Here is a 23744-nt window from a genome sequence, read left to right on the forward strand (position 1 = left end):
ATTATTGACTCTGTAATCTGTCTCAGCCAGAACAATGAAACACGGTTTAGCTCTGCTGTTGCTGCTCTTCGTGGGGACATGCTCGGCTTCTACCTACAGTAAGTATGATCTGGCTATGTCAGTGATATCTGTGTTATAAGACATTATCAAGTACAATTGCCAAAAAATTCCAGTGCCCTAAAATGGATAATTAGTTATATGTAAACAATAAAAAGATGGTGGACTGATAATAAAGATTCATTGATGTGTTAAGTAGAATTGTTCAAAATTTTGTTAATAACACTGTGCACAAGTTTGATTTTTTTTGTGGAAAAGTGGTTATGTTTATGTCACTTAGAGATGGTTAGTTTCATGTATAATACAAATCAAACAGAATATGTTATGTTTAGTTATTTGTGTAATGCAGTGAAAGGTAACAAACCCATATTGGACATATGACCCTCTTTGTATTTGTTGCAGTAGACTCAACTACTTTTTTATGTATTTAATTTAAGAGTTGTCTACAACAATTTTCAGCAACATTTTTTAACGACTGAGTGATTTTTTTTCTAAGTTAATGCATATGCTATGGAAAGAATGTAACTCTTAGACAACTTATTGGCTGATATTTCTTTCACAGAAAATGTGGCCTTGAATGGCAAAGCAACTCAGTCATACCGCCTCCAGGGATCTCAGGCTTATCTTGGGGCTGCTGAAAACGCCATTGATGGAAACCGTGAATCTAATTTCTTGGCCGGTTCATGCAGCCACTCCAACCCACAGACCAACCCCTGGTGGAGGTTGGACCTGATGGAGTCCTATGTGGTCACCGCTATCGTCATCACCAACAGAGGAGACTGCTGTGCAGACAGGATCAATGGGGCAGAGATTCACATCGGAAACTCTTTACGAGACAATGGTATTGCAAACCCAGTGTAAGTGAACATACAGTACTTACTCCTTAGATACAGGACTTCTCCCTGGAAATCATTAAACAGATGTTTATGTATATCCGTATGTAGCCCTCCTACCCTTTATATATGTAGATGGGGCCCTGAGTTCTTTATCCCAAACAACTTTGATATGGTAACTCTGATTAACTTAATGTTGTTTACATTGGTTCACTTTAGAAACCTTATACCTCCCAGATATAACTAAATATTGTGAGATCACAATATACCAAATAATGGAGTGTACTAGCCCTTTAACACAGTATAGAAGGACTGCAGTCTAATGTATGTATATGTCCTTTAACCTCTGAAATAATAAACACACCCAGACACCGTTTTAAAATTAAAAGAAGTCATTTTTTACTTTAATTGTAATGCAAAAATTAAGAAAAAATATCAGCTTAAACCTTAAGTTTAAGGAAACCCTGAGATCCATAGTGTTTAAGAGGTAGTCTTATCATTTTTATTTTTCTACAAACAGTAGTTTTGACTGAGCATTATATTCATTTATAGCTTAAACATTTTCAATATTCATAAATTTGCGAGTAATGCAATCAAACCTTTAACCAAGTCTAGTCACAAGCCTGTTACCTTTAAATTTATACCATGGCTGTGTAGAATTATCGATTCTCACTGATTCACCCCCATGCAGATTGTCTATGTGTGTGTGGTCAAACCAAATGTAAAAATCAGTCAGCTGTTTGTTGTTTAGAGGGATAACATGTTGCTTAGTAATGCAGGCAGCAGAAATTCTAAGACAAGTGAACTATATTTAACTTATAATAAAAAACATTAATAATAAAAGTGAATGAATGACTTCATTTTTTTCTAATACATTAAATAACTGTTAAACTACCTCAGCTATAAAATGAATTCATGCACTGTTTCCTCTCTCTCTTTTAGGGTTGCTGTGATATCTAGTATCGCAGCAGGCAGGTCTCATATAATAACTCTTGAAAAACACGTGGAGGGACGTTATGTGACTGTGTTTTTACCTGGTTCAGGAAAGATGCTCACACTCTGTGAAGTGGAAGTCAACGGGTACCGTGCCCCAACTGGTGAGAATTGAATATGTGGCTGAAGCCACACAAATTTGATTTGCTAGATGATGCTGGCGCCTCATTTTCTATAGAGCCGCAGTCACAGCAGAAGTTGAACAGCATTCATTTGAATGAAGAAAATGAGCAAAATGTATTCACTTCCTGATGCAAATAGATCTCATTATTTGGCATTGATGACATCCAATCAGTGGGTCATTGCATTTACACCTGGTTTTAAAATGTCTTCCTGTTTTTTCAGCTTTTCCTGCCTTGTGATTGGATCTTAATATGTAAATTTTCTAGGTGGAGCTGGCGGACTTGTCAGCAAAGAAACTGCTGCCACAAAGAGACATCATTTGCTTTTTTGCAAGGGACTTCTAGTTACAGCTACTTGTAGCTTTTACAGAGCTTGCTTTAGCTGGCAGTAAGAGCTAGGTGACCTTTAAAATCAAGGGGACAATTTTTTTTTCATGAATGTGGTCACGCTGTACGGATATGGATTGCATTTACACCTGGCTGAGATCAGTGGGAGCCCGACCACCTCCAAATGTTATCTGGCCAATCTGATTGCATTCTAATCACAATACGTTCATTCTGAGTGCATTTACACCTGCATTAACATGCGTTTTTCTTTATTCAGATAACATATCCAGATACAGATCACATGTTAATACCAGGTGTAAATGGATTATAAATGTGTCTCAACTCGAACATGCAATTAATACATTCACAGCTACCACTAACATGCGATCTGTATCTCGATAAGGAAAACGCATGTTTAAGCAGAGCGCATTGTGATTGGAATGCGAACGGATCAGCAAGATAACATCTGGAGATTGTCAAGCTCATATTGTGATCAGATCTCAGCCAGGTGTAAATGCAATCTGTACATTATGAACAGTGATTTAGAAAAGAATGGCGTCTGTTTGTGGCCACAGTTTGCTTTACCTGGGATGCAGATGTTTGTTGACAAGTCTGCCAGACATGCCTAGCTAATTTTCATATTGAAATCTGATCATAACACACTGAGAAAATGAAAATGCATTTTAATACCGGGTGTAAATGCAAAAACCCATGAATTGAATGTCATTATTCCCTCCATGGATCCAGATTCAGAACACATGTTAATACCGGGTGTAAATGGGACCATATTGAGACTCAGAAGTATCTATACAGATTTGTAGGAGATAAGAATTGATAAATCCTGTGAAGAAACAATTTCTCAAGAGTTACTGAGATTCTTGATAGTTGCCGAAAAACATTTGTAAATGTGTTGAATAATAATAAGAAAAATAGACACTTTATGATACACAACATAAAATCTGGCACATTTTCTACTGCCAACTGCTGGTGCATCCTTCAATTTTTGCAACAAGCATCTGCACAACTATACATAAACGCTCCATATTTCAGTAGTTTCCCGCTACTGGAAAGGACACCAATGTGCAAATAGTTGTGACTTTCAGGTTCAAGACATCCACAAATTGGGGCCACTTTGTTCTACAGATAGCAAAGAAAACTATGTATCAGTGCTGATGTTTGTAAATGTGTCCTTTTGTACAGGAGAGAACCTGGCACTTCAAGGAAAAGCCTCACAGCCAACATTGTATTCACAACTTGGCGATGCATATAATGCTATAGATGGGAATCGTGACAGCAACTATGACTACGGCTCCTGCTCTTGTACATCATACATAGCCAGTCCCTGGTGGCGAGTGGACCTGCGGAAAACACATAAAGTGTTTTCTGTTAAGATAACCAACAGAAATGCATACGAACATCGACTTGATGGAGCTGAGATCCGCATTGGAGATTCTGCTGTGAACAATGGCAACAACAATCCCAGGTAGTTTAAAGTCCATTAATTAAAATACTACTATGACTAAAAGTTGGTCATTAATGGATATTTGTCATTACGTTTGTTAGCAGTAACTTATGTTTATATTAACCTTTAAAACCAAAATGAATAGGTCTATCCATTTATTAAAGTGATCATTCAATAAGTTATCAAAGTAATTTCTTTTTCTCCTAGGTGTGCTGTGATCACACACATCCCTGCAGGTTTTACCCACACATTCGACTGTAACGGGATGGACGGCCGCTATGTTAGCATAGTCATTCCTGGAAGAAGCGATTACCTGCACGTGTGTGAGGTGGAGGTGTATGGCTCTAGACTGGATTAGATCTGACGAGGTTCAAAATGTACAACAATGACAATTTACATAGCTGGTATTTACCTGATGCTCTTTTATAGATTCTGGTTGCAATCATAGCTTAAGCTTCACTTATGACATTAACATTATTAGAGACAACATATAGTTAGAGCACATTAAACTGCATTAATAAATGTTTGACCACCAGGAGGCAGAGTAATTACCAAACAAGCTGACAACATCATCTAGCTGAATAAAACTGTTATGGCTAATATGTTAGCAAACAGTTGCCCATTTACACATCCTGTCAACACAAAACCAACATTAGCATTCATTTGGAGTCATGTATCTGCCTGCAGAATGAATGTGAATCCAATATTCAATCTCCTTTTTAGCTCTAGTTTGGTGTCCATGACTCCTGAGAAAACGTATTTGTTCTATAGCTACTAGATACTAGATGAAGAGCTGAATTTGTCATATGTTTGAATTTCTGTTCAGCCTTCTACCTAATAACAAATGTACATCTATCCTAAGTTGACTACATATGTGTTTGCCTTATGCCTTAATCCTCTTTGATTCTGATGTAGACCCAGTAGTGTTGAAACATTAGTCTGCTTGCATTATTAAAGGCTGCATATCAATCAGTGTGGTCCTGTCTTTTCTCTCTGAAGTGTGCTGTGGGTTTATCAGAGCCTTTTGAGTAGTGAGACTAAACCATACAAATGTGTAAAACCAAAACAATAAGCAAAAGAGGCTAAAAGGCTCTGTTGGTGATAATTAAGAGTGACACTTTCACATTGCACATATCAATGTCATTCAGTGTATTATAAATATCAACAGTGGAGCTGGCCGTATGGGCTGTAGAGTTGTAGGCAGAAGGTGTGGACTGTTTTGACAAGATGAGGTCCCTCCCAGTCTTGCTATAATGACTATAGGACTATTATAATCCATGTAAACTGTCATCTGGAGTTTCACAGGAAAGCAAAACGGAACAAAACAAAACAGTTTGCAGTGATTACAGCAGTCTCGTCGACAATAGAGCTCTACTCTTAGCAAAGTCTCTGATTGTATTCTAAAGAGTTCATGTGTTGACTGTTAATACAAGTGGTCACAGCAGTAATTTGCTTCTGCACCATCTGTTGCTGCTTCTAAAACTGTTTTAACTCATCACTGGAGCTTTATTTCTCTCAATATGTTGTGTGTTTTTCTTTAATATTTATGACACTATGTATTTGGGAAAGATTCGCCTTGTGTATATACTGAGAAGTAGCAACCCTTTTTAGTTTTCCACTCCAGAAAATATATTGTTTCATACTTGAAGTTGACCATATTTTCAATAAAAACAGAACTGGTATGCATGTATCGTGACTTTAACATCACTTGAAAAAATATATCCAAAAAAATTAGTTGCATTTTGGTGAGTGCAGGCTGTAGAGTTGCAGGCAGAAGGTGAGTAGTGGACTGTTTTCTGACAACAAGGTAATGTAAGATAAGGTACACTCCATTTGTTCCCATGTGTGTCACATTTGTTTTGGACTCCACGCTGAAGGTCCACAATAAATAAAGAAATAAAAACCACCAACCATAAAACATATCAAAAATAGAACCAGCAAGACCAAAAACAAACAAATAAACAAACACACACCAAAAAACCAATCCATTAGTCTCTCTCAGTACTTTCTGACTCCCCTACAATGTCTGTAGCCCCAAGTCTTTGAGTTCCTACTTCCCACTAAAGATGTAAATCTTTTAAAACCATTACTCAAATTGCACAAAATTGTACATTTGTTGGGGACTCTATGGTGCACTAGTGAGTATTTTCAGTATTACTCAAGTTATACTCAAAATGAACTACAGTGTGTGTTCATGGTAATGAATGATATGTTTTTCATTTTTTGGACAATGACATGACAATGATAATGACACAGAAGAATAAAATAGATCTGCATCAGTCATCATCACCTGATCATCATCTGCCAGCACACATGCCCTTCATTTCCCAAAACACTGTATTGTGCAAAATATATCTGCCTACTTATCACAGTCCTCTGCCAAACTGCCACTGTTGCTGTGTGCCTTTGCATTCAGCCATCAGATCTGATCCTGGAGTTGCTGTATGCCTTTGCATTCAGCCATCAGATCTGATCCTGGAGTTGCTGTGTGCCTTTGCATTCAGCCATCAAACCTGATCCTGGATCCTGTAAGGCTACGTGAGGCAAGTTTATTTGTACATCACATGTCATACACAAGGGGAATTCAAGGTACTTTACATAATGCATTAAATCATGTAGGTCATCAAGTAGGTTTGCACATATAGGCTACAAGGAATTTGCCTTGGTGTTGTGTTGTATAAACAAAATTAAGTACAGTAGTCCTAAATAACAAACAAATAAATAAAGAATTTACAATTTTTGAAAGAAAATATATTCCAGGTGAGAAGAGCTGCTACAGGTTTAAATTTCAAATTGAAAAGAATGAGATGTACAAATATTGACCAGGAGTACAGTGCAGAGGTTTAGGCTACAGACAAGCAGCAGTACTTTATTCTCTAACACACTAGGAGCCAATAAGAAAAGTACAGAATTTTGATTCCCTGCCTGCTCATCCAAGTCTCTTTCTCCAATCACTCTTCACCTGCTTCAGTCAGTGTATATCATATCACATTTCATAAAACAGCATAAAACACTAAAATGCAGATTTAAAAGAATAAAAACCTTAAAAGAAATACAAAAACTTCATAATTAAGGTTCAGTTAAAGGAGGTGCAGAACATATAACATGCAGTTTTCAACCTGGGTTTAAAAATGGTCAAGTCAGAGCAAGTCTACTATCCTCTGGAAGTTTGATCCAGCACTGAGACCTGAGAACTTGTGTGATGTGTTTAGTTAATCTAATCTGTTGGAAATTAAAGTATGGATTAATTTTTCTAAGCCCAAGTTATCAGTTATCTGTTTGAGATTCTTTCTAAAGGATTTGTCCTCACAATTGATGTTAAACTCTCCCATAATCATTACCTCTTTATTGAAATTACATTTCTTTTAATAATTTCTCAAATTTCCCATAGAAACTACTAGTGGAAGAGGGAGGATGATAAATTGAAATAAGAACAAAGGACATTTGTGATGACAAAATAATATTTATACCAATACATTCCAGTTCCTTACAGTTTGACCAATGGATTTCATTACAGTGGATACTATCCTTCACATCATATCTCTGCCTCTCTTTGAGCCCACTCTATCTCTCCTGTAAATGTTAAAACCAGGGACTTTTAATGCTGCTGATGTAGTGTTTTTGTGAAGCCAAATCTCAGATAAACAAAGGAAGTCTAAACTAAAGTCCAATAAAAGATGATGGACTTGATCACTTTTAGATTTAATACTTCTTATGTTCAAATGCCCACCCAAAAGACCCTTTGGCTTAGCTTTAGAAGCCCAAACGGTTCTTGACTGATTGACAGTCCGAAAAACATCCCACTTCCTGTTCTTTGAGATCTGCCTATTCCTTACCTGCTCTCTTGTCGTGCCCTTTTAGATTAGTTTGACTGTCCAGACTGCCATCCCATTGTTAGCCTGGCCACTGCTTTAAGTAAATTTCCCTTAATCCTATACCTGCTTGCCTCATTACAGAGGGGGGGTTTCTGCCACTGGCTGTCAAAGGCCAGGAGGTGCAACAGGTTTATACCGTCTCCTCTTCTCAAAAGTGGACAACACCATCTCCATCATCAAAAAAGGTTCACCAGAAAGGTAAAATTGTAGGTTGTTGAGGGTTGGAAGCTTCAGATCTCTTGGGCTGGGAAAAAAATATTTGTTAGAGAGTCGCCTGCTCTCTCTTCGATGAACATGTGACTCAAACTCAGAAGCATCTTCTTTAAACTAAATTTGGCCAATTATAAACTGGCTGCTAGATTCCAAAACAAACCTAATACTGTAATAATTTACCTGCTAATTTGATATTTCAATGCACTGGAGATGGGGCAGATCACAGATGAAACTTTGTGTTGGCCGGCAGAATAGTTGGCAAACGCCAAAAGTCCTTATTCAACTGTTTACGGAAAGGACGAGAAAGAAAACCAGGAGTATCCTGGCAGATAGCTCCTATATGGAAGAGGATTAGGGCCAGATGTGAAAATTTTATTTCAGTTCTGAGTCAGAATTCTGACTAATTCTTTATATATTATATATAATTCTTTATATATTCTCTAATCCTCTTCCATACTCCCATCCTCTATTCAGCCAGTTTTAGCCTCTTAGCTCCCGGAGGTACTAAAGAGTGCCTCTGAAAACTAAAAGTGTATTTAAGAAGTCCTTCATTTCAAGTGCCATCAGTGTTCTTTACTCTGCAAAGTGACTGATGAGAACTAAGCCTCAGACATGAACTGTGTTTTATGCGTAATGTGACTTTGTCTAAGTGTTTCTTTTACTGACTGCTTCGCTGTCTCTATGTTGTAAGAATCATGTGTAGTGCATCTTCATGTTTTGGTGAGCTGAAGACAATTTTCCACCCTGGTGGACAATTAAGATCTACTCTGTTCTGTTCTATTCTAAACTCAAAGGAGATACATGTATTCGCCTCTGATGGTGAAATAAAGTTATTACTAGCTTATTTATTTGCAAGTGCAGGGTGTATATTTGTTGGCAGAAGGTGAGGTGTGGATTGTTTTGGTAAGCCTATGTAAGATACATATTTGTCCCAATGGGCAAATTTGTTTTGGATCACACTGTAGTTCCACACCTGATTGTCATGTGCCAGCACATCACTCTGTTGTATATATATACCTGTACTCTTACCCTTGGCCAGATCATCAACGTTGCTTGAGCCTTTTCATTCAGCCACCTCAACCTGATCCTGAACATCCTTTTACCCTTTTACAGCACAAACTGCGTATCAAGGTATGTGGTTGTAGCTGAATAGCCATGCTCTCAACTATACAGTTTGGAGGGTTATTTTTTGGCTACATATAATTACTTAATTGCCATCAGTCATTCATTTTACAAAAGTAATTCCATTTTTATGCACTTTGGATATCCAAGTTCTGGAACAAAGCATTAGATTGTTGGTCAGGGATAAACTTCATACATTAATAATGATGACAATATAAATTTCTTCAGTGTAATTCTATTATTGACTGTAATCTGTCTCAACCAGAACAATGAAACACGGTTCAGTTCTGCTGTTGCTGCTCTTCCTGGGAACGTGCTCGGCTTCCACCTACAGTAAGTATGATCTGGGTATGTCTGTGATATCTGTGTTATATTATATAAGATATTAACAAGTATTATTGCCAAATAATCCTGGTGCCCTAAAATGGATCATTAGTTACGTGTAAACAATAAAAAGATGGTGGACTGATAATTAAGATTCATGTGGCTTGGATGTTTTATATAGATTTTAGCACCGTGCACAAGTTTTGGTTTTTTTTGTTTTTTTTTTAGGGTGGGGTGTTTATGGTTATGCTTATATCACTTATAGATGGTTAGTTTTAAGTATAATACAAATTAAAACAGAATATATTATATTTCATTATTTGTTTAATGCAGTGAAAGGTGACATACAACCCTAAATGTATTTGTCACAGTAGACTCTACAACTTGTTTATGCATTTAATGTCTAATTTTAGCAACCAAAGAGCCAGATATAACAGATCATAAAGAGAGAATATTGGCCTTACACCAGGTGGACAAAAACAAGACTCCAAATGAATGATTATGTAGCTCCATAACTGCTGGATGTGGAAAAAAGCAACAGTTTGCAAACAAGTTCTACATATCAACTTAAAGATGTCATTGTTGTATTCACAACTTGTCACCGCTGCCCGCAAGATTTAATTTTGTGGCACAACGATTGCAAGGTAAATAGCAGAATTACAGCATCCGTCTGGACCAGAGTGGTGGACCAAATGTCCCTATGGGCACTCTGCTAATGTGGCTGAAGACAAAGCATTCAAATCACATGCAGACCACAGGATGGGCACACAGAGGTTTTCAGGTGTGATATAAATTCCTCCACAGGGATAATCAACATTAAGCTTTGGAGAAAAAACAAGTGTGTATTTCTTTCACAGAAAATGTGGCCTTGCGTGGCAAAGCAACTCAGTCACACCGCTACAGGGGATCGTGGGATGCTTTTGGGGCTGCTGACAACGCCATTGATGGAAACCGTGGATCTAATTACAGAGCCGGTTCATGCACCCACACTGTAGCACAGACAAACCCCTGGTGGAGGGTGGACCTGCTGGAGTCCTACGTGGTCACCTCTGTCATCATCACCAACAGAGGAGACTGCTGTCCAGACAGGATCAATGGGGCAGAGATTCACATCGGAAACTCTTTACGAGACAACGGTGCCAGAAACCCAGTGTAAGTGAACATCCAGTAATTACTCATTAGATTCAGGACTTCTCCCTGGAAATCATTAAACAGATATTATAAACCACCCAGATCCTGATGTAGCCCATCTTCCCTCTATATATATAGATGGGGCCCTGAGTTCTTTATCCCAATTAACTTTGATATTGTAAAGCTGATTAACTTAATGTTATTTATATTGGTTCACTCTAGAAACCTTATACCTCTCGGATATAACTAAAAATTGTGAAACCACAATATAGTAAACAATTGAGTGTACTAGCCCTTTTACACAGGCAATGTACCTGTGAAACCCTTTTCCACCATCAGCTGTTTGTTGTTTAGCAGGACAACATGTTGCTCAGTAATGCAGGCAGCAGAAATTCTAGGACTCGTGAACTATATTAATAATAATAATATTAATAATCTTATATAAGTTAAGTTTTTTTTTCAGATATATAAAATAACCTTTAAAGTACTTCAGTTATAAAATGCATTCATGCACTGTTTCCTCTCTCTCTCTCTTAGGGTTGGTGTAATTCCTAGTATCCCAGCAGGCAGGTCTTATACAGTAACTGTTACAAAACATGTGGAGGGACGTTATGTGGTTGTGTTTTTACCTGGTAAAGGAAGGATCCTCACACTCTGTGAAGTGGAAGTCTACGGGTACCGTGCCCCAACTGGTGAGAATTGAATATGTGGCTGAAGACACACAAATTTGATTTGCTAGGTGATGCTGGCGCCTCATTTTCTTTACAGCTGTGGTCACAGCAGGAGTTACACTGAATTCATTTGAATGAAGAAAATGAGTGACATGCATGTACTTCCTGCTGCAAATAAATCTCTGGTGGTATCTATTTGAACTGAGGCCCCATTTACACCTGGTATTAACATGTGTTCTGAATCTGGATGCATTATCTAGATAATGACATCCAATCAATGGGTCTTTGCATTTACACCTGGCTTTAAAATGTGTTCTCATTTTCTCAGCTTTTCTTTCCTTGTGATTGGATCTTAATATGTAAATTTTCTAGGCGGAGCTGGTGGACTTGTCAGTAAACATACTGCGTACCAGGTCAAGGAAACTGTCGTCATTCACTTTTTTGTGAAGGAGGACTTCTAGTTACAGCTACGTGTAGCTTTTACAGAACTTGCTTTAGTAGGCAGGAAGAGCGAGATGACCTTTAAACTTACTGGTATGATTTTTTTCTTATGAATCTGGTCATGCTGTATGGATTGCATTTACACCTGGCTGAGATCTGATCACAATGCGAGCCCGACCACCTCCAAATGTTACCTGGCCAATCCGATCACATTCCAATCACAATGCGTTCTTAGCGCGTTTAACATATGTTTTCCTTATCTAGGTACAGGTGGCATTTGAATTTTTAATTTAATTTAATGCCAGGTGTAAATGTATTAATTGTATGTTTGAGTTCAGACATATTTATACCTCATTTACACCGCATTAACATGCGATCTATATCTCGATAAGGAAAACGCATGTTAAAGAAGGGTGTCAACGCACTCAGAACGAATTGTGATTGGAATGCGAGCGGAACGCCAAGATAATATTGGGAAGTTGTCAGGCTCGCACTGTGATCAGATCTCAGCCTGGTGTATATGCAATCTGTACATTATGAACAGTGATTTAGAAAAAATTGGTGTCTATTTGTGGCAGCAGCTTCCTTTACTGGGGATGCAGATGTTTGTTGTAAAGTCTGCCAGCCATGCTTAAATAATATGCAAAGCTAATTTGCATATTGAAATTTAAATTTTCAATTCTATACAATACAATATACAATAATAGAGATATGACTAGCAATAACGATAGCAGTAATCCAAAAAATAATAATAGTAATGATAATGTATCCAGATTCAGAGCACATGTTAATACCTGGTGTAAATGGGACCATGGTGAGACTCAGAAGTATCTGGTCAGCTGGTTTATTTAGAAAAACATTGAACATCTTTTAAACTTTCATAGGAGATAATAATTGATAAATCCTATGAGGAAACAATTTCTCAAATGTTACTGGCATCCTGGATAGTTGCCGAAAAAATATTTGCAAATGTTTTGAATAATAATAATAAATAAAAATCATTTTTATATTTTATTATACACAACATAAAATCTCGTACATTTTCTACTGTCAACTGCTGGTGCATCCAAGTTTTGCAACAAGCATCTGCACAACTATACATAAACTCTCCAGATGTCACTGTAGTTACTTCTCACCACTGGAAAGGACAACAATATGCAGTTTTACTTTTAGGTTCAAACATCCACAAATTGGGGCCACCTTGTTCTGCAGATAGCAAGGAAAACTATGTATCAGTGCTGATGTTTGCAAATGTGTCCTTTTGTACAGGAGAGAACCTGGCGGTCCAAGGAAAAGCCACACAGTCATCATTGTATTCATATCTTGGAAATGCATATTATGCTATAGATGGGAATCGTGCCAGCAACTGGAACAAGGCCTCTTGTGCTTGCACTCTCTGTGAATTCAATCCCTGGTGGCGACTGGACCTGCAGAAAACCCATAAAGTGTTTTCTGTTAAGATAACCAACAGAGATGCACACGCACAACGACTCAATGGAGCTGAGATCCGCATTGGAGATTCTCTTGCAAACAACGGCAACAACAATCCCAGGTAGTTTAAAGCCCATTATTAAAATACTACTATGACTGAAAGTTGGTCATTTATGGATATTCGTCATTAGGTTATTTAGCATTAACTTATATTTATATTAACCTTTAAAACCAAATATGAGTATCCATGTAAAAGTAATTTCTTTTTCCCCTAGGTGTGCTGTGATCTCACACATCTCTGCAGGTTTTACCCAAACATTCCAGTGTAACGGGATGGATGGTCGCTACATTAACATAGTCATTCCTGGAAGAACCGAGTACCTGACCCTGTGTGAGGTGGAGGTGTATGGCTCTAGACTGGATTAGATCTCACAAGGTTCAAAATGACAATTTACATAGCTAGTATTTAGCTGATGCGCTTTTATAGATTCTGGTTGCAATCATAGCTTAAGCTTTACTTATGACATTGACATCATTAGAGACAACATATAGTTAGATCACATTAAAGCTGCATTAATAAAGTTTGACCACTAGGGGGCAGAATAATTCCAAAATAAACTGACAAACACAGACCTGACATCATCATCTACCAAATAAATTCGTTATGGCTAATATGTTAGCAAACAGTTGCATTCATTTGGAGTCATGTATCTACCTGCAGGATGAATGTGAATCCAATATCCAGTCTCTTTTTAGCTCTAGTTTGGTGTCCATGACTCCCGAGAAAAACATCTGTTCTATAGCTTCTAGATACTAGATGAAGAGCTGAATTTGTCAATTTTTGTCAATGAATTCCTGTTCAGCCTTCTACCCAATAACAAATATACATCTATCCTAGGTTGACTACACATGTGTGTTTGCCTTATGCCTTTGTCCTCTTTGATTTTGATGAAAACCCAGTTATGTTGAAACATTAGTCTGCTTGCATTATTAAAGGCTGCATATCAATCAGTGTGCTCGTCTTTTCTCTCTGAAGTGTACTATGGGTTTATCAGAGCCTTTTGAGTAGTGAGACTAAACCATACAAATGTGTAAAACCAAAACAATGAGCAAAATAGACTAAAAGGCTCTGTTGGTGATAATTATGTTTGTCACTACGAGTGACACTTTTCACATTACACATAATAATGTAATTCAGTGTAGCGTAAATATCAGGATTGGAGCTTTGAGAATAGATGTAACAAAATATTGTGGAGGGAGCTTCATCTCTGTCCTTTCTAGACTTTTCTAGCTACAGAGAGATGTGAAATCTAGCTCACTGAAGCAGAGCTACTCAGAAAAAGAAGTAATCTTAGAGGTCAAACTTAGAACCGCTGTGTCTTGCATAGCACAAGTGACAGCCGAACACCAGAGTTTTGCCAAATATAACTGGCAAAGACTTTTTGTCCAATCATTCACAGCCTTTCCATTTACATCAATACTAATCATCATATGGTCCATAATTTGAATAAGGTATAGCCCTAACAGTAATGACATAATATTCATAATTACAGATACAAATACATTTTAGAGAATTTGATGAGTTTGCATGTTTTCAGATCATAAAAAAGGGAAATAGCAGAACATTAAGATGTTGAAACACCCAAAGATTCAAGTGATACTAGCAAAAAACAAAGAAGTACCAGAAAGTGTGGAAATTGTGCAAAGTAAAAATTTGCCACTAAGCATTTTCTGAATGCTTCTTTTTGGTTTTGTAGTGGCCTTTCCAACCGTCATTATGTCTGACATTTCTTGAGTTTTTAGAAGAGTTTTGTAGAAGCTATTATCAAGTGTTTGTTCACTTTAAATTAATGTATAGCTGAGTGTATGTGGGTAAGTGTTTCTCTAATATGTGAATGTCTTTGTGTGCATATCAAATCAATACTTTTTTAAATTAAAATTTTTTTAAATAATTAATTTTTAACAAACCCTATTCTGCAGCGGTTGAGGTCAGCACCCAGTAACACCACTAAGTGAGTGAGAGTTATTGTATTAATTTGGTTTTGTCAAAGTTATATACTCTTTATTGGTAAGAAAATTGGTTTGTAATGTGTGATCTTCGGCATACTTGTTGCCATCAACTTGGATAACCTCTCATATTTAATTCACAAATAGGGAAGTGAAATACATGCACATGGGAGTAAACCAGTGGGACATGATGGGACACTGTTGAGATGAATATGAACTGATTTCTGATGATTGATTGGATATGGTTCAACTGATGAAGAGGAGAAAAAAAAGATGCATATGGAGAGCACAGAAAATGTGTTGTTTTGTCGTCTCCAGGCAACACCTATAATTTCTTTTTTGCATCAGATCATCTTAGTAGACCAAGTTCTAAGTATCCAGGCTCTCTTGACTCACTTTTCACTGCCTGAGAATAATACTTTACAAAACATTTTACACTGCATGTATACACATATCTCAGCAGCATAAGGAAGCAAAAATGATAATTTGAATAATATAAGAACCTGAATACCGAATTGTGAAATTGGCCTCTCTTGTTGCAACATTACTAACAGTATTAATAAAGAATAAGAAGTGTACATTTCTTAAATATAGTGTATTAAGGACTGTCACTTGTCTCAACCAGAATGATGAAACTCAGCATTTTCCCTCTGCTCCTCATCCTGGGGACATGTGTCTCATTCATAGAAAATGTGGCCTTGCATGGAAAAGTGACACAGTCAGACCACCAAGTAGATACAGAACATAATTAATGAGCCGCTGTATCTCTTTCTCTTTTAGGGCTGGTGTAATTTCTCTGGTGTGAAATCTCTGCTGTGGATTCATTCACTCTGACTTTCAGTAATCGTGTGCAGGGACGTTATGTGACTGTGCTTCTACCTGGTTCACAAAGGACTCTAACACTCTGCGAAGTGGAGGTTTATGGGTACCGTGCCCCAACTGGTGAGAACTTGAGCCATACTATTTTGTATAGATGAAGTGTATGTGACTGGTATTTATTCTCAACTAATCAGTCGCTATATACTCACAGATCAGTGGTTGATATCGGGCTGTCCAGTCTGCAGGTCTCACAAGACCCACAGCAGATTTAAGTATTGCAAGGATTTTATTTTCCAAGGATGTGGACAGGCATGAATAGTCAGTATGCTATTATGGACCATGTAGGCTAGACAGCCTGTTACAGATTCAGGACCAAGATGTTCTTTCAGTTCATGTGATATATTTTTTCATACATTTACAAAAAAAATGATTGAGGAAACAGGACAACAAACATTTTCAGTTAAGCCCAAATCAGTCCATCAGCAGTGTAGACCGCTGTCCATGGTGCTGAACCTAATGACATGATCTCTGAAAAAGTTAGAATTAGTTTGCATATTGAAATCTGATCATAATGTGTGCACAACTGATAAAACGAGAATGCATTTTAATACCAGCTATAAATGCAAAACCCATAAATTGAAAGTCTTAATTCAGATAATGTATCCAGATTCAGAACACATGTTAATACCAAGTGTAAGTGGGAACGCAGTGAGACTCAGCAGTATCTGGTCAGCTGATTTATTTAGAAAAAATGATGAACATCTTTTAAATTATTCATAGGACATAAGAACTGATACATTCTATAAAGAAAATATTTCTATAATCTATAAATGTGCAAATATTGTTCATTTCAAAAGTTTAAGTTCTGGAAACAAGATGTCTCCTACTTCACTGTAAAGTCCATTCTCAGTGTATGTGCACTGTTACATACTTGAGCATAATTGGCTCTAAACTAGTAGTGAAGTCACAAATCCTGCTCGTAGGCCTGCCACTTAAAATTGTATTTTCAGTTTTCAACAGAGAAACTTTCCCCTTTCAGTAGATGAATGTGAAAACAAACAGTGAAGCGCAAACATCCAACTAATGGAACAAGAAAAACACATTTTTGAGTGGAGGGGGACTTTCACTGCTGTAAAAATGATTATTTCTTGTGCAATGTGCAATTATGTTCAAAATTGATGCACTATGAAAAGTCCAGTTTAGTTGCAACTACTATCCAAATTCATGCCAAGTGTCAGGTGTGCAGAATCACATTAGCCATTTGTGTAGCCTAAACCAAATTCATGTTATTCGAATGTTGCTGCAGTTGTAGGCAGTGTTTTTGCATGTTTCCAAGCCTCAGGCCATTTATTTTTATCCCCAGATTACGCTGAATTACAGCTGAAACTCCTACTAGGTCTTTATTCTCTGACACACTGGGGCCATAAGAAAAGTACAGAATTTGACCAGCCTTCTCCCTTTAAAGGACTCTTCTAAACCAGCAAACAATGCTGGATTGAACCTTCCAGAATAGCACATATGTTACTGCTGTTTGCAGTCTGCATGAGTTGAGGGCTTTAGATAAACTTTCAATGGATCTAATACACCTCACACTTTCTCCATAGACTGCTATTATCACAACAGGTGTCTCTGTGGTATTCATTTTTTCCCATCCTGCCTTCAGCCACACTCTCACTTCCCCAGTCCCCTGCACTTCCATGGAACTCTTCGTTCGCTGCCATTAATTACCTGAACTCCAGATGCCCCCGGACTTCCCCATCTTTCCCAGTCACCTCTCCAATCACCCTGTACCTGCAACAGTCATCACCTGATTGTCATCTGCCAGCACACATGCTCTTCATTTTCCCAATCACTTCATTATCACTCCATTGTGTAAATATATCTGCCCACTTATTATTGTCCTCTGCCAGATTGCCAATGTTGCTGTGTGCCTTTGCACTCAGCCATCAAACCTGATCCTGGATCTTGTATAGCGAGGCTAGGCAAGTTTAGTCAAGGTGCTTTACATAATGCATTAAAATATTAATGCTATGACTAAATAAAACTGAGAAAAAGACTGTGGATTCCCCTATCGCTCTAGAGGAGGAAATCCTACAAGGAGAATGCATTGCAAGTGGTTTTGTCCAAGGCCACTGATGGTGTTTTTAAGGAAAGCAGGTGGCGAATATGTTTCTTAGTAGAGCAGCTGGTTGGCAGAGACAAAGTTAACATTGAGGAGCATTATATCTCTTTATAAAGGCATATTTTCATTTACAAAAGGTTGTGCCTCATCGAGTCCAGTCATATCATCCTGGTATGAAAGAATCATAAAACAAATGGTGCGCTGGAGTTACTTATGTGGCTCATTGCAAATTTACAGAGAACTGCACACAAGCCAGAAAGCTGCCAGAGGACATCAGTGAACAATCAAAAAACCTTTGAGTCTGCATTCTCTATTTCAGCTTGGTTTGGGAAACAATCATGAATGAAGGGGTGAAACACTACAACGAAATGCTACAACGAAGAGCGACATCATTTGTTTCTTGTTTGTGTGTTTACAGTCTGCAGCTGTATTTTTGTGGTGGATGTGCTGGCACTGTTTTTTCACCATTTTTCCTCTTTAATGATAAAATATTACAGTCAGCATAGAGCAAGGTGGTCTAATTCTCTAAATGTTATTATGCTTCTCTATGTCTCTCTTTCCCCCCTCTCCCCCTCCCTCTTTCTTTCTCTCTCAACCCAACCAGTCAAGAGTCCAGTTCTGCTTGAGGTTTCTTCTCGTTAAAGGGTTTTTCCTTACCGGTGTCGCCAAGTGCTGCTCATGGGGGAAATTGTTGGGTCTCTGTAAATTAAAGAGTAGGGTCTAGATCTGCTTTATGTGAAAAGTGCCCTGAGATGACTTTTGTTGTGATTTGGTGCTATATAAATAAGATTGGATTGAATTGAATTGAATTGAATTGAATTGAATTGAATTGAATTGAATTGAATTGAATTGAATTGAATTGAACTGAATTGAATTGAATTGTATTGAATTGAATTGAATTGAATTGAATAGAGTAGGGGAAGGAACCTTCTCCATGGGCTGCTACTGTCACAACATCTGCCTCAGTGGTTTTTATTTTTCCCATCATGCCTCTGTCCCTGCCTTCAGCCACACTCTCACACACTCTCCAGGCCTCTGCATTTCCATGCAACTCTCCATTTACACCTTTCCCAGTCACCTGGTTCCCAAACCCACCTTGCCACCTGTGTCTCCTGCTTATCCTGCACGAGTCAAGGGCTTTGGCCAAGCTTTAATTTACTGAACACACCTCACACTTTCCCCATGGTCTGCTATATTGTGTCATATGTTGTCCTGTGCCCTGTTTTTATGGCTGCATGTTTTTATGAACGCACTACAATTTGATGCAGTATTCAATGTTTAATATTGACATACAGAACTTCAAACAAGATCAATGGAACTACAGCTGTCATCTTCTATTTTACAACACCATCTACAGTTGCCCATCCCTGCTCCACTTGATAGCTGGAATTAGTCTTATCTAAATATAAGACTGTTGTATATCAGCAATAAACACCACATGCCATGATAAGAAGAGCACATTAATATCCCTGTGTAGTCCACATTGAATCATATTCATCAGCACAGCGCAGAGAGCGGCTTCTCATCTTCCTCAGAGTTCATTTTGCATGTCAAGGTATGTGGTTGTAGCTGAATAGCCATGCTCTCAAATACACAGTTTGGAGGGTTATTTCATTTTTGTGTGTATTGTTGGTCACATATAATTTCTTAATATCCATCAGTCTTTCATTTTAGAGAAGTAATTTCATTTTTATGCACTTTGGATATCCAAGTTCTGGAACAAAGCATTAGATTGTTGGTCAGGGATAAACTTCATACATTAATAATGAAGACAATATAAATTTCTTCAGTGTAATTCTATTATTGACTCTGTAATCTGTCTCAGAACAATGAAACACGGTTTAGCTCTGCTGTTGCTGCTCTTCGTGGGGACGTGCTCAGCTTCCACCACTAGTAAGTATGATCTAGCTATGTCTGTGATATCTGTGTTATAAAACATTAACAAGTATAATTGCCAAAAAATCCCGGTGCCCTAAAATGGCTAATTAGTTATATATAAACAATACAAAGATGGTGGACTGATAATAAAGATTCACATGTTCATGTTTATGTCACTTAGAGATGGTTAATTTTATGTAGAATACAAATCAAATAAAAATGTTATATTTAGTTATTTATGTAGTGCAGTGAAAGGTTGTTGGTCATAAGACCCTTGATATATTTGATGCAGTAGATTCTACTACTTTTTTATGCATTTAATGTCTAATTTGCAGAAAATATGGCCTTGCACATCTGCAGAGTTATCTACAAAATTTTTGGCAACATTATTTAAAAACTGAGTGACTTTTTTCTAAATTAATGTATATGCTAATTATGACAAAACTTATTGGCTGATACATTTATTTAAGCTTAAAGCTGCTATGATCATTATTCTTACAACATAATCAACATTTTAAAAAAATTAAAAGAAGTACTTTGTAAGGCAAAAATAAATAAAAAATAATATTGAACCTTAAACCTTGAGAGTGTTCTCTATTTTCACATTCAAATCCCCCCCCCCCGTGACAATATGAATGACCTTGCTTGATGTAACTCTGTATCTCGCCTCAGCTTAATGAAATTACAACATCAGTCTGGACCAGAGTGGTGGACCAAATGTCTCTATGGCCACGCTGCTAATGTGGCTGAAAAACAAAGCATTCAAATCACACTAAAGCAAACCACATGATGGACACACAGAGGTTTTCACGTGTGATATAAATTCCTCCACAGGGATAATCAACATTAAGCTTTTGAAAAAAATGTGTGTATTTCTTTCACAGCAAAAGTGGCCATGCATGGCAAAGCAACTCAGTCACACCACTCTGAGGGAAAGGAGGATGATTTGGTCCCTGTGGCCAAAGCGCTAGCATGGCTGAGAACAAAGGATTCAAATCATACTAACGCAGACCACAGGATGGGCGCACAGAAGTTTCCAGGTGTGATATAAATTCCTCCACAGGGATAATCAACATTAGGCTCTGGAAAATAATGTGTGTATTTCTTTCACAGAAAATGTGGCCTTGCGTGGCAAAGCAACTCAGTCACACCGCTCTGACGGAAAGGGGGATGCTTTTGGGGCTGCTTACAACGCCATTGATGGAAACCGTGATTCTAATTTCCCAGCCGGTTCATGCAGCAGCACTACAAAACAGACCAACCCCTGGTGGAGGGTGGACCTGTTGGAGTCCTACGTGGTCAACGCTATCGTCATCACCAACAGAGGAGACTGCTGTGCAGACATGATCAATGGGGCAGAGATTCTTGTCGGAAAGACTTTACATCACACTGATGCCAGAGACCCAGTGTAAGTGAACCTACAGATAATTACTCATTAGATACAGGACTTCTCCCTGGGAAGTGATAAGCGGACATTTTAAACCACCCCCCCAATTACAGCTCAAATCTGTTTAATATTCATAAGTTTGCTATTAATGCAATCAATCCTTTAACCTGAGTCCAGTCACAAGCCTGTTAACTTTAAATTTATACCACGGCTGTGTAGAATAATCGATTCTCACTGATTCACCCCCATGCAGATTGTCTATGTGAGTGGTCAAACCAAATGTAAAAATCAGTCAGAAATATATATATATATATATATATATATATATATATATATATATATATATATATATATATATATATAATATCTCCCACCGTACCTGTGAAACCATTTTCTGTCATCAGCTGTTTATTGTTTAGCTTGACAACATGTTGCTTAGTAATGCAGGCAGTACAAATTCTAAGACTATATTTAATTTATAATAAAAAACATTAATAATCTTATGAAAGTAATTGTATTAAGTTTTATTAAATACATAAAATAACATTTGAAGTACTTTAGTTATAAAATACATTCATGCATTGTTTCCTCTCTCTCTTTTAGGGTCGCTGTGATATCTAGTATCGCAGCAGGCAGGTCTCATATAATAGCTCTTGAAAAACACGTGGAGGGACGTTATGTGACTGTGTTTTTACCTGGTTCAGGAAGGGTCCTCACACTCTGTGAAGTCGAAATCTACGGGTACCGTGCCCCAACTGGTGAGAATTGAATATATGGCTGAAGCCACACAAATTTGATTTGCTGGGTGATGCTGGTGCCTCATTTCCCATAGAGCCGCAGTCACGGCAGAAGTTGAACAGCATTCATTTGAATGAAGAAAATGAGCAAAATGCATTTACTTCCTGCTGCAAATAAATCTCTGCTTTGCAAAGTGGTATCCATTTGAAGTGAGGCCCCATTTACACCTGGTGTGTTCTGAGTCTGGATACATTATCTGTATATTTAGTTATTTAGAAAAAAATGGTGTCCGTTCTTGGCAGCAGTTTCCTCTTACCTGACATGCAGATGTTTGTTGACAAGTCTGCCAGACACACTTAGCTAATTTGCATATTGAAATGTGATCATAATGCGGTCAGCTGGTTTATTAAGAAAAACAATGAACATATTTTAAATTAGTCTTTAGTTTTTTAAATGTTACTGGGATTCTGGATAGTTGCCAAATGTGTTGAATATCAAATAGGAAACATAAACACTTTGGATTCTGTTACACAACATGAAATCTGGCACATTTTCTACTGCCAACTGCTGGTGCATCCTTCAAGTTTTACAACAAGCATCTGCACAACTATACATAAACTCTCAATTTTTCCCTGCAGTTTCCCATTACTGGAAAGGACAACAATGTGCAAATAGTTGTGACTTTTAGGTTCAAGATATCCACAAATTGGGGCCACTTTGTTCTACAGATAGCAAGGAAAACTATGTATCAGTGCTGATGTTTGCAAATGTGTCCTTTCCTACAGGAGAGAACCTGGCACTCCAAGGAAAAGCCTCACAGTCATCATTGTATTCATATCTTGGCGATGCATATCATGCTATAGATGGGAGTCGTGACAGCAACTATGACTATGGCTGCTGCTCTTGCACAACATACATGACCAGTCCCTGGTGGCGAGTGGACCTGCGGAAAACACATAAAGTATTTTCTGTTAAGATAACCAACAGAAATGCATACGAACATCGACTTGATGGAGCTGAGATCCGCATTGGAGATTCTGCTGTGGACAACGGCAACAGCAATCCCAGGTAGTTTACAGTCCATTAATTGAAATACTACTATGAATAAAAGTTGGTCATTAATGGATATTTGTCATTAGGTTTGTTGACAGTAACTTATACTTATATTAACATTTAAAACCAAAAATGAATAGGTCTATCCATTTATTAAACTGATCATTCAATAAGTTATCAAGGTAATTTCTTTTTCTCCTAGGTGTGCTGTGATCACACACATCCCTGCAGGTTTTACCCACACATTCGACTGTAAGGGGATGGATGGTCGCTACGTTAGCATAGTCATTCCTGGAAGAGCCGATTACCTGCACGTGTGTGAGGTGGAGGTGTATGGCTCTGAACTGGATTAGATCTGATGAGGTTCAAAATGTACAACAATGACAATTTACATAGCTGGTATTTACCTGATGCTCTTTTATAGATTCTGGTTGCAATCATAGCTTAAGCTTCACTTATGACATTAACATTATTAGAGACAACATATGGTTAGATCACATTAAAGCTGCATTAATAAATGTTTGACCACTAGGGGGCAGAATAATTCCAAAACAACCTGACAAACAGACCTGACATCATCATCCAGCTGAATAAAATTGTTTTGGCTAATATGTTAGCGAACAGTTGCCCATTTACACATCCTGTTAACAAAAAAACATAAGCATTCATTTGGAGTCATGTATCTGCCTGCAGGATGAATGTGAATCCAATATTCAGTCTCTTTTTAGCTCTAGTTTG

General features: G+C 37.7%; 2 protein-coding genes across 2 annotated transcripts; both read left to right on the top strand.

Annotated features, from left to right (window-relative positions):
- Positions 1–34: 34 nt before the first annotated feature.
- On the top strand, positions 35–13428 carry LOC121905390. The gene is made up of 11 exons (XM_042423605.1): positions 35–98; positions 620–914; positions 1833–1987; positions 3533–3815; positions 4002–4130; positions 7751–7867; positions 9270–9337; positions 10186–10480; positions 10997–11151; positions 12841–13123; positions 13278–13428. The coding sequence occupies exons 1-11, from the start codon at positions 35–37 to the stop codon at positions 13426–13428; spliced, it is 1995 nt and encodes a 664-aa protein (XP_042279539.1).
- Positions 13429–19779: 6351 nt separating this feature from the next.
- On the top strand, positions 19780–23359 carry LOC121905166. Its single transcript, XM_042423194.1, has 5 exons — positions 19780–19843; positions 20942–21236; positions 21819–21973; positions 22739–23021; positions 23209–23359. Exons 1-5 carry the CDS (start codon positions 19780–19782, stop codon positions 23357–23359), a joined length of 948 nt encoding a protein of 315 aa, XP_042279128.1.
- The last annotated feature ends 385 nt before the right edge of the window (positions 23360–23744 follow it).

This window comes from Thunnus maccoyii, chromosome 10 (assembly GCF_910596095.1).
Source record: "Thunnus maccoyii chromosome 10, fThuMac1.1, whole genome shotgun sequence".
Lineage (NCBI taxonomy): Eukaryota > Metazoa > Chordata > Actinopteri > Scombriformes > Scombridae > Thunnus > Thunnus maccoyii.

Excerpts from the sequence above, each read along its gene's own strand:
- LOC121905390 (XM_042423605.1), top strand. The coding sequence starts at position 35 with ATGAAACACGGTTTAGCTCTGCTGTTGCTGCTCTTCGTGGGGACATGC. Across the intron at positions 4,131-7,750 it reads CACGTGTGTGAGGTGGAGGT|AGGGGGGGTTTCTGCCACTG; the intron begins GTATGGCTCTAG and ends GCCTCATTACAG. Across the intron at positions 11,152-12,840 it reads CGGGTACCGTGCCCCAACTG|GAGAGAACCTGGCGGTCCAA; the intron begins GTGAGAATTGAA and ends CCTTTTGTACAG.
- LOC121905166 (XM_042423194.1), top strand. The coding sequence starts at position 19,780 with ATGAAACACGGTTTAGCTCTGCTGTTGCTGCTCTTCGTGGGGACGTGC. Across the intron at positions 21,974-22,738 it reads CGGGTACCGTGCCCCAACTG|GAGAGAACCTGGCACTCCAA; the intron begins GTGAGAATTGAA and ends CCTTTCCTACAG. Across the intron at positions 23,022-23,208 it reads AACGGCAACAGCAATCCCAG|GTGTGCTGTGATCACACACA; the intron begins GTAGTTTACAGT and ends TTTTTCTCCTAG.